Consider the following 12,481-nt stretch of genomic DNA (forward strand, 5'->3'; position numbering starts at 1 on the left):
AACACGGTGCTGAGACTTGTCATGCCAGACGACGTCCAGCTGCAGGCTTACACAAATGATCTGTTATTAGTAGTTGCAGGTTCCAACCGACGTGACATGGAGTGTTGTGGCAACAAAGTTATAAAATGGCTCGTTCACTGAGGACAGTCACACGAGCTGTCCTTCAGCCCCAAGAAATCAGAGACCCTGACGGTGGCCCATACTGGATTCTTGGCAAGACAACCAATTTACCTGATACAGGGCAACCCCATCGGAAGGGTGAATGAGCTCAAGTACCTTGGTGTGATCATAGTCCAGACCCTTTGCTAGACACCCCACTTGAGGTACAGTACGTCTGAGACAAGATAAACCTAGTGATAGCGGGACTATCACGGCTGGCCGGGGAGGACTATGGGCTGCATGGTGAGGCAATCCGGACCATCTACAAAATGGCTCTGGAGCGCATGATCTGCTATGCCTGTGGTGTCTGGTGGAAGGACTCTACTAACATGAAACAGAGCAGGACACTGCTCAGCATCCAAAGACCTGTTGCACTATGGGTCATTCATGCCTACAGAACTGTGTCCACAGATGCAGCCCTGGTCATAGCCCAAGGCTGCTACCTCTGCCCCAGGTGGTCAGTCAGGAGGTGGCCTTCTTCAGAACAACAGAACGAAAGGAGGCGAAGCACTGTACTCAAATGTTCCCAGTCACCAAACTCTCATGTCAGTCAGACATATGGAGTATCCACCCAAGCATAATGGTTGGAATTTACTGGGATGTCAGTGAACCGACACTGAATGGTATTGAAATACAGTAGAGCATCGTTTATCCAAAAACCGGTCAACCTAAAGCTTTCCAGTCAGACTGTGTCATGCTAAATCAAACATTTTTGATACTAGATTAACTTCTAAAGTATAATTTTTATATTTTTAAATATATTTATTTTATTTGTAAAAAATAAAGAAATAATTTTTAACGACACAATAGCCTCACTTATTATTATAAAAATTTTTGTTAGGCTTAAAATCAACAAAAATTCAACATGAAGTGACACACAATGAAGAAAAATTCAACACGAAGTGTCACGCAATGGAAAAAAATTTCAACATTGGATAGGTTAATATATTTTTTGTACATAATCGGTTATCCGAACAACCCCAGTCTCCAATTGATTCGAATAAACGATGCTCTACTGTATATACCGATGGTTCGAAGGAAGGCAGCCAAGTAAGCACTGTGTACTGTGCCTACTTTGATGAAGTATTAGTGTACAGTTCATCAGTCAGACTGAATAAGGAGGCGTCCATGTTCCAGGCCAAACTGGTGGCCCCTTTTGAGGCATCCCAGTAGATCCTACTCCACCCGGGTCCAGAGCCGATCATGGTTTACTCTGACAGCCAGTTGTCGCTTCAGGCCCTGAATGACAGGTATCATATGGAAGAGTTGGTACTGGAGATCAGAGGTAGGGTACTGAGGGCGAGGCACAAGCAACATGTTGTCCAAGGCCACATTGGGATCCTGGGTAACGAACGTGCCGATCAACTGGCTAGGGTGGGGGCCAGGAGCCCATTTGTAATGGCGAGGGTAGCACCTCTGGCTAGTTACATAAAAGGTGCTCTACTGAAACGGTCATGACATACTGGCAAGAGCACTGGAACCTCAGTACAGTAGGTAGGTCAACCTGTGCCTTTGTGCCTGAAGTTGGCCTAACTCCGATCAGTTGTAATTGGAGACTGACCCAAATCCTTACGGGACATGGGAAGTTTTCCCACTACATGTCTAAGTTTGGACGTGTAGATGGTTGTTGCTCCTGTGGGTGCCCACGCAGCAACACGAGGCACTATGTACTTAAGTGCCCCTATATGGAGGACATCCATAGAAGGGCTAGTCACATTGACTGGAAAAAGCCCAAAGACCAAGTACTTAGAATGCTTGCAGCAAGTAAAGAAAATTAACTTTGAGGCTTTAAAGGAATTGATGGATGTTGTACTGAGTCAATTCGACCTATAAGCCCGATGTTTACATTGGGAAGGGCCCCCCTTAGTAGGGAAGGGGACCCCGCTGTCTGTATTGCTTGAGTAACTCTCACTGATAGAGCACTCCTAAGTGCGCAGCATAGACTGCACCAATACATATGTCAAAGTAAGAGGGTTGAACTTGAGAGTGATGTATTTGGTAATTCAAAGACACTACATGGTTTTCTACATAATATTTATGTAGAAGATTTATTTATGAATATTTGTTGCTATTTTATGAGGATACACTACACTCAGATTTGATTACATTTTTATTATAACACAATGCTGCTATAATATTATATAATTAACTGTTTATGAAAAAAATTTAACGTAATGTTAAAACAAGTTGTACTTAACTTTATTTTATGTTCAGACAATAATTAGATTTCTCCAGGCATTTAAAAAAATGTAATTTACGTCAAAGTATACTATGTTCCAAAAATAGAATCTCTATTTAAAAACCCAACAAAGTCTTATCAATCAGGCTGAAAACATTTTTTAATTAATGTTAATTTCTGGAAAAGTGTGTTTAGTTTCTTTATTTTCTCCTGGCTTTTACATTATAAAATATCTTTTGTAATTGAATAAAATACATTAAAAAAATCTAAAACTCTTTAACATGAGAACCAAATTTTAACAAAATACGTGCTCATTAAAAAAAATTATTACAGATTTTATAGAAGAGAAAATTAAAATGATGATAGAAATAAAATGACAAGGAATATAATTTATTATAACCTAGGTTAATAATAAATTACAATGTTAATGCTATTTAAGCAATTAAACAGAATAAGTGGTATGTCTAAAAAGTTCAGTGAACATTAGGATATCTTAAATACCATGCATATGACAAGTTTGAGGATGTGCATGTCCATAAGCACTTCCTAGGATGTAATATGTGCATCTGCAAGTAGGTTTATGTTGCAATCATTTGAGTACTCCTGTGTGAGAGGTATACATCAAAGAACAATGGAACAATGGCCAATGTGCTGTTTTGCTTCAAATAATGAAAAACAGCGATGGAGATGCTTGCAATTTTGATCAAAGTATACAGGAACAATGCTATGAGCAGAAAATATATGTACAGTACAACTGGTTTAAATGCTTTTGCAATGGTAAGAAATCAGAAGATAAGCCATGTTTGGGTTGGATATTTTTGAACAAAAAGGGAATCATCCATAAAGAATTTATTCCTGCTGGTCAAACTATAACTGACACATTCCACCTGGAAGTTCTGAAACATTTGTTGTAGTGCATTTGGCACAAATGGTCAGAATTCCATTAAACTAGAAGATCAGTTTTGCTGCATGACAATGTGCCAGTGTACTGTGCAATACGTGTGTGCCAGTATTTGGCTCAATATGATGTGAGTGTTTTGGATTACTCATCATATTCCTTGATCTTGCATCTGTGGGCATTTTTAATTTCTTCATCTGAAAGGGGTCATTAAGGGATCACATTTAGCTGACGTCTTGTCAGTTCAAGCCTGTACTTAAGGTGGTTCCCAAACAAGACTTTTCGAACTGTTTCAGAAAGTTTACAAACATTTGTGAAAAGTGTGTTGTGTCTCATGAAGTGAACTTTGAAGGCCAATAAAAGTAATTTCCACATATCTACTGTTTTGTTGTTTTTATTCTAACATTCACCAAACTTTGCAGACACACCACATGTGTCACGTGCAATATTTCACTGATGGCAAAAATTGAATTAGCAATTTTTTACAAATTAGAATACTTTTATTGTATGAGTTAGGAAATTACAATTATCATATGTAATTTTTGAAATCATGATAGCTTAAGGCATACATTACATAATTAAAATTTCTCTTCATAATTTTATGAACTGGTTACTTATATATGTAAGGAAATACAGATAATTTTGTAAACTGAAATTTATATTATTTTAGGCATAGGTTTAAAAGAAAAATATTTACTTCAAAAGTAATCAAATTAAATCAAAACATGTACTTATTTTGCACTATGCAATTTAAGTATCAGTTTGTTTGTTAAGAATATTATTAATTATAATTTCTAATATTTTGATCATTTATAGTTTACTTTATTAATTTATAACATGGGGTGTCCAAAATGTTACTGTCCAATGATAAATTTGTAATGACATTAAAGTTATACATATGGCATTGCATATGAGACCTGTAATTTGTACAGCCTGCATTTCCACTATGTAGCAGATGATGTTATTGTTTGCCCAGAGATGTTTTAGTTTTTGGACTAGTGTTTGAAAGACTTTTTTGCTGATTGTATTATTTCTTGTGAAATCTGGTCTGCTAGGGTTCTGGACCTCACCCCCAGATTTTGAGGCCTCTGGGGACATTTCTAGCATTTGCTATAGAGAAACTGCAATAACACATCTAAAACTTCATTTTAATTAAAACTTTACTTAAACTTTTCCCACTGCACAGTAACTTTATGAACTTCTGTACTTTACTAATACCTTTACTAATTCTTTGACCTATCTTCATTATTTTGGTCATGTCTTGATTTAAGGATGGTTCTGAAATTGTTAAACATCCAAGTGCTGCTTGAATAATACTAAAAAAGAAATGATTTTCTTTACAAATTGTAAGTCTATTTGTATTCAGTAAGTAATAAAATAAGTATCTATTTAGCTTTAGATTAAGTTTAGGCTACAAAAATAAAATGTAAGGAAAATATATAAATTGGTTATGATTGTCTAAACTTTTATTCAAAATTTTGATAAACTGCATTAGTATTTATTTATTGAATATTATATTTACTTGCAGAATATCATTATACATACCAGTTTATTTTTAACTGAGGAGTGTTCACTTTTCCTGAGATAGGATATCTGTAATTATTAAAAAATATTAATAACAAATATTTAAATCTAATGAATATCTTTGTTGTTGCATTGTTGTTTAACAATGTTATACTTTTTAAATGCTAACTAAATAATTTAATATATAATAAAAATAAATCACATTAACATTATAATCCCTGGCAAAAAGTGTTTGAACAATGCCTAAATTTACAAATTTGAGCATTTTAATTTGAATGGAAGAAACCATTAGCTTTAAGAGATGTTTTTGCATTATTTTATAAGAAAATAGTGATATTTTATTTGTCTTTGTTTAAACAATGGCTCCAATCAAAAAATTTATTAATGATGTGAGAAAGCATATTATAAAGCTATTACAAGATGAAAAAAACAAAACAGAAGTTGCAATGTGTGTTTGTGTACAGTAAATTACGAATTGTAAATTACACTTGGAAAAAGTTTAAAGATACAGGAGATACAGAAAATGGTATTAGAAGTAATTGTCCTAAAAACAGCAAGGCTGAAAATTATCTAATGAAAAAAATATGTTTAAACATCAAAAAATGTTGTGGCTGTGCGCCTTATTTTGTATATTTTTGTATATATTACTCTTAGTATTTAGTCCATTTTCTTCCTCTTCGTTAGTTCTTTTGTCCATCTTTTTCTAGAAACTTCTGTCTTCCCTAACCCTTCCCTGTTCAAATGGGGGTGACCTAATTAGAATACAAAGAAGAGGTGGTAGCCTGGGGGCTAAGTGGAGGAGGAGAGGTCACTTTTTGACTGAGACGTCGAAGGGACAGGACGTATTGTGAAGACCTCCAGGTTGTTCTAGCATCAACTGGAGGACAAAGGACGGTAAGCCTAAGCCAACGTTCGTGAGAAATCCGAAGTATATTCTGATATAGGAACTTCGAAAAACTTTATTGGGAGGATTGGAGAGACGTCCAAAATCAACAACACTGAAAATTATCAATCTAGTATTCGCAACCATCACCCCAAGATCGTCGACACTTTGGGTACCCATTCTTTTCTATCATACTTCCAACTATCCTATTGTCTATCTTTTCTTCCCTATCTTTTTTAGTCATATAAGTAGTTTTAAGTAATTAGTCTTAGTCCTTATATTTTGTAACGCGCTGAATATTCTTTTGTCGCGAGGTCGCATAACGATCCTATCCGAGCATCTGCCGGAATTATATGTGGAAAGGGTTATTATTGTAAAAACGAGGAGTGTCGGAAGTGTAAAGGAATCCTGCAAAGTAAATAAACACGGGTGACGAGAACATAATTTTGTGTTATATTCCATTGTGAATCACTCACCACGTGCATATCCTACATTGGCGTCCGCGACAGGATTCCGATTATAACAGCTCCTCAATAATCCTGTATCGGTAGAATCCCTTTTTTTTGTGTGTATTATTATAATTTTTGTTGATTATTTTTTTTTATATATATATATTTTTTTTTTCTTGTTGGTATGGCGACAAATAGCCAAGTCGGAAGCACCGTACATAATGACGGGGCCAATGGTAACCCTCCCTTTGTAGTAACGGGATTTCTGGGAATGATCCCCATGTTTTCTAATTCCCAGGGTGACTCGGTTAACGTAAGACAGTTTTTTCAAACTGTGGAGAATATCGCTAATCTAGCGGGCTGGAATGATGTGGTGAAAATAGCAGTCCTCCAAGCCAGGTTAAAAGGAGAACCTTTGGCTACTTTTTTTTGTCTTTTAGAGCAGTACCCATCATCTTATGAGGACATAAAACGGGATTTGGTCAAATGTTTCGATAAGAGAAGGGCCGGGGACAAGAATATTATCGATCAACTTCTAAATTTAAAGCAAGGGGTCAACGAATCCGTAACGGATTTTACAATACGTACTAGAACTCTGCTATCAAGAGCTGTAAAAGATCATAGTAAAATCGAAGCCCTGCGTGACGATATAATATTAGAGAGGTTCATAAAAGGATTAAGTGGACAGATAAAAAATAATGTATTCAGACGATCTCCAAAATCTCTGGAGGAAGCGTTTGAGTTTGCAGAGATTGAGGAGAAGATTGAGATGGAGTGTAGTGGCCAAAACGAGCGAAGGGGAATTAATACAGCGACAGAAGCGAATCTTAGACCTTTTACTAGCGAGCATGATAACACCCCAAGCCCCAGGGTTGACTGCGAGGACAAGATCGACAGGTTAGAGAGACAGATCGAAGCCCTAACGGAGGCAGTTAGTAAACTCGTAGGTAATCAGGATAAGAAAGATAGAGTCACAAATAAGAAATGCTTTATTTGTAGCGATGGCGGTCATTTTGCTCGTAGTTGCCCAAAACGGGGCAGGTATAATTTAAACTTGTAAGGGAACGTAATAATAGCCAGTATTGCGCTCCTAGTATTAAGATAAAGCTGGCTAAGCAAGTCTTCCAATCTAATAAGGGTCTCCCCCTCATTCAGAGTACAATAAACAACATAGATATGACGCTCCTCATGGATACCGGAGCAGAAAAGTCCCTATTAAATTCACTAACTTTAAGACGGATACCAAGCGCCTATCTCCAAAAAGCTATCGTAGCAGAGAAAAAAATGGGCATCCGGGGAATTAATGGAATTGTAACTGAATGTGAACAAATCCTGCAGGTTACGATAACTCATAGCAATCACACGCATACCACGACCATTGCATGTATGCCCTTCCCTGATCATGTTGAGTATGAGGGTATTGTGGGGATGGATGTTATTAATAGCATCCCTGAACTGGTGGACAGTCTGAGGAAATCGATGAATGTTGAACGGCACAACCCAAGTAAGAATCCAATTCTACCCATTAATTGTCTTGATAATGTCCCTGTGGAGATCCAAGGACTTGATAGTTTAGACCCGGTTGAAAGGGAAAGGGTTTATAGTATCTTTAGAAAATACCCGCGGTGTTTCGCTAACACAATCGAGGAGCTGAAGGGAATGATAGGGCCGTCCCATAAACCCATAATCAATTCTACCCGCCCTATAAATACTCGCCAATACCGAATCCCCGAATGTTACCTAAAAAGGTTGAAGATCTTAATTGAATCATACCTAAAGGCCGGCATTATAGAGGAGAGTTCATCTGAATGGAACTCTCCCATACACATTGTGGAAAAGACCGCTGACGAAATACGGATGACCTTAGACCTCAGACGCATTAATGAAGTGACCGCTTCACAAGAGTTCCCTCTTGCCCGAGTTGATGAAATTCTGAGTAAGCTTCATGGCAATAGATACTTTTCTGTATTGGACCTCAAATCTGGTTATTTTCAAATCGACCTCGACCCATCTGTGCGTCACGTATACGCCTTCTCGACTCCTTGGGGGAAGTATCAGATGTGCCGCCTACCCCAAGGAGCGAAGAATAGTGGTCGTTTCTTCCAAGGTGTAATGTCTAATCTCCTGGCACCATTCATTGGGATCAACTGTTATGTGTTCCAAGATGACATAGTCATCTTCTCTAAATCTTTTGAGGAACATATAACGCTGCTCGATAGGATTATCGGAATTCTTTATAATGCCAATCTTAAATTACACCCGAAGAAAAGTAAGTGGGTAGTCGAAGAGGTACGATATCTGGGACATATTATCAGTCAGGAGGGAGTACTCCCGGACCCAGATAACGTACGTGCAATTCGTGAAGCACAACCTCCTCGCAACATCAAGGGCGTGCGCAGTTTCTTAGGAATGGTCGGCTTCTTTCGAAATTTTATTCCTAATTTCTCGGACATAGCCTTACCGTTGACAAATTTGACAAAAAGGAAAAGTAAATTCAATTGGGATAATAGTTGCCAAGTTAGTTTCGAAAGATTTAAAATGTTGTTAACAAAACCCCCCTTATTAAAACATCCCGATTTCTCAGCCCCTTTCCATTTATTCACTGATGCGTCTGACTATTGTGCTGGTTCTGTCCTTGGGCAGATGGAAGATAACTCATTTTTCCCGGTGGGCTATTTTAGCAAAAAATTCAATGGCGCTGAAGTGAACTATTCTACGATCGAAAAGGAATGCTTAGCAATCATATTATCTTTCCGCCACTTCAAACCCATCATTTTGGGACACAAGGTAGAGGTCCACTCTGACCATAGGCCTCTGGTATTCATAGGAACCATGAAAAATCATAATAAACGGTTAATGAGGTGGTCTATGGAGTTAGAGGATTATGATTTTAATATTAACCATATCAAAGGAAAGATAAACCTGATAGCTGATGCATTATCTCGTCCCGAACCCTTTGAGTCCAAGAAAACATTGCGGGAGTGTAACGTTAATTCCGTTCACTCCGATCTGTGGAAGAGGGTAGTCATGTCACAGGAGGAAGATGAATTCCTTCTGAAAATAAAGAAAAACCGCATCAATCAGAATCCTGGTCCACCAATTGCAAATGATGGTATCAAACCCGAATTTGTGCTAGATGGCGGTGTATTAATACATATAAAACCGGGGTGCTTTGGACTCCGCCAGTGGAGGCAAGTTTGCGTAGGAAAGGGAATGATAGACGAGGTAATTAGGGCAGTCCATTGTTCACCCTTATCAGGCCATCTTGGTTTCGAGAAGACTTATCATTTAATTGACCGTTACTATTATATTAGGAACCTTAGGGCACACGTTAAGCGCATCGTTCGTTGCTGTCAGATTTGTCAAAAGCATAATCTCCATCATGGTCGTGCCCCATTCCAGGAAACGGAGGTAGCTGAGTTTCCCTTTCAAAAAATTGCTATCGATGTTATAGGCCCTCTTCAAATATCTCCGGGAGGCAACCGTTATATTTTTACCATGATTGACATCTACACACGCTTTGCCGAAGCAGTCCCTATTAAAGATCAATCAGCTCAAGTTGTAGCGGATGCCATCTTTGATTATATAGTTTGCAGGTATGGTTGCCCTGATATTGTCATTTCCGACCGCGGGAGTAATTTTACATCAAAAATATTTCAGGACGCTTGCAATCATCTACAAATAAAGCATAACATCACGACTGCGTACCGCCCATGCTCTAATTCCATCTGTGAGCGTTTTAACAAAACACTATGCGGTACTATAGCCCGCATATCGGAGGGAAATAATCGGAATTGGGACTCATTTATATCACCAGCACTATTTGCATACAACAACGCTACCCATGCGTCAACTAACGAATCCCCGGCCTTTTTATTATATGGCTTTGACCCCCGATTCCCTGTTGCGTTCCCATCGGAACGGCAGGATATCAGCCTGGAAAAGCCCCGCGGAATGGAATTGAGAGGTAGATTAAGCGCTATACGGGAAGCCGCTTATGAACTGGGGAGGCAACGGAACTCTAATAACCGAAAACGTATCAACCAAAATAGGGAACTGAACAATTGGGTGGAAGGACAACGAGTATGGTTACTCCGTAAAGGTAAAAATAAGAACTCTGGGAAGTTCTCGGCGAAATATTTAGGACCCTATCGGATTACACGTATACTAGGCCCCGTCACTATGGAAATTGGTGATAATCGTAAGAATAACAAGTTTATTGTACACGTAGATCGCTTAAAACAATGTTATGTTCCGATGTATAAAAACGCGAAAAGAAGAGAGCATAACAGACACCTCACAAAACCAGAAGATGAGGAACCGATTTACGATTTGAACAATGAAGATATAGGTGAATATACCAGGTACTGGACTCGTGATAAAGATTGCCCTTCATACGGACCCCAGGATCAACAGAATGTATTTGAAAAACTTGATGATGATGGCAATCCTGGCATTAGATCCAACCCGTCACCGCAGCGGCGGTACGACCTACGATGTCGCAGATTAGATTACCGTAAGATACATTACGGTAAATAACCTTTTGTGGGGGGCGTATGTGGCCATGCGCCTTATTTTGTATATTTTTGTATATATTACTCTTAGTATTTAGTCCATTTTCTTCCTCTTTGTTAGTTCTTTTGTCCATCTTTTTCTAGAAACTTCTGTCTTCCCTAACCCTTCCCTGTTCAAATGGGGGTGACCTAATTAGAATACAAAGAAGAGGTGGTAGCCTGGGGGCTAAGTGGAGGAGGAGAGAGCACTTTTTGACTGAGACGTCAAAGGGACAGGACGTATTGTGAAGACCTCCAGGTTGTTCTAGCATCAACTGGAAGACAAAGGACGGTAAGCCTAAGCCAACGTTCGTGAGAAATCCGAAGTATATTCTGATATAAGAACTTCGAAAAACGTTATTGGGAGGATTGGAGAGACGACCAAAATCAACAACACTGAAAATTATCAATCTAGTATTCGCAACCATCACCCCAAGATCGTCGACACTTTGGGTACCCATTCTTTTCTATCATACTTCCAACTATTGTGGCTAAATGCCATTTGTGTAATATATAGTTATATTTTATTTTAACTTAGAATATATTTTTCCTTCTCTTTCCTATTCATATTATCTTTACTTCCTGGAACCCTTCCCTGACCGGTGCTTAACGGCTTAACAATAGGTGACCCCATTATGGACAATAGGACTGTACGCAGCCCTCAGGGGTAGAACCAAGACAAAGAGTCACTTTTGAGTCAGAGCTGAAGGAGGAAAGACGAGAACGAGAAAACTCCCGAATACGTCTTCGAGACCACGTGGGTGAAGACAAAGAGAACTTTATGTGTAGTGAAAGTGTTGACTGTTTTTTTTTTCTCGTGATTAAGAAGAGATTCGTCATCTGTACCGTTATGTGCACCTCATTGCATTAGCACCAAAATAGTTGGGTACCCATTCCTTTTTTTTTCTTCTCCTATCAGTTATTTTATTGTCATAAATTCTTCTATCATTCTTCATTAGTTGTAATTAATTATAAGTTTAGAATTAAGGTCTATATACGTTTGTAATCGCCCTTTGTAAAATAATTATCTATGTATCGGAATAGTCGTCACGAGACCTGAGGCTTATATCATTATATTTTTGTCGGGTTCCGTACTAATACTACCTGTGTTGGAGATAGAGATATTATAGCTGGCATCCCACAACCCTTCCTGTATCTATATACGCGAATAAAAGATCCTGTTGTAAATATTTATACCAGTTTCTTTGTGTACCACATTCGCGATCTTCACACTATCCTATTGTCTATCTTTTCTTCCCTATCTTTTTTAGTCATATAAGTAGTTTTAAGTAATTAGTCTTAGTCCTTATATTTTGTAACGCGCTGAATATTCTTTTGTCGCGAGGTCGCAAAACGATCCTATCCGAGCATCTGCCGGAATTATATGTGGAAAGGGTTATTATTGTAAAAACGAGGAGTGTCAGAAGTGTAAAGGAATCCTGCAAAGTAAATAAACACGGGTGACGAGAACATAATTTTGTGTTATATTCCATTGTGAATCACTCACCACGTGCATATCCTACAATGTCTTCCAAACAATTTAATGTGGAATGGAAGAAAAATAAAACAAATGTCTATGACAGAACAGTAAAAAATAAATTAAATGATTTAGGATTTTCATTCACAAAGTGAAACCAAACCCCTTTCTAACCAAGAAACAAAAGAACAATCATTTAAAATGGTCAAGACAGCACAAAAAGTAGAATATAGAAGACTGGAAATAGTTATTTTTGCAGATGAGAGTTTTATATGCATTAGGTGTGGTGAGGATGCAGGAAAATTTGTTTAAAGATGTCCAGAGAGAAATTTGTAGTAACTCCCATAGAACGAGATCCA

General features: G+C 38.1%; 1 protein-coding gene across 1 annotated transcript in view; it reads right to left on the reverse strand.

The window, feature by feature from the left end:
• LOC136974163 (probable ATP-dependent DNA helicase HFM1) overlaps positions 1–12,481 on the reverse strand; it is a 257,012-nt gene that overhangs the window by 59,683 nt on the left and 184,848 nt on the right. Inside the window, 2 exon segments of the mRNA XM_067268965.1 lie at positions 4,455–4,552; positions 4,782–4,829. Coding sequence (XP_067125066.1) covers positions 4,455–4,552; positions 4,782–4,829 — 146 coding nt within the window.

The sequence above is a fragment of the Centruroides vittatus genome, unplaced genomic scaffold (assembly GCF_030686945.1).
Source record: "Centruroides vittatus isolate TY-2023 unplaced genomic scaffold, ASM3068694v2 contig_345, whole genome shotgun sequence".
NCBI lineage: Eukaryota > Metazoa > Arthropoda > Arachnida > Scorpiones > Buthidae > Centruroides > Centruroides vittatus.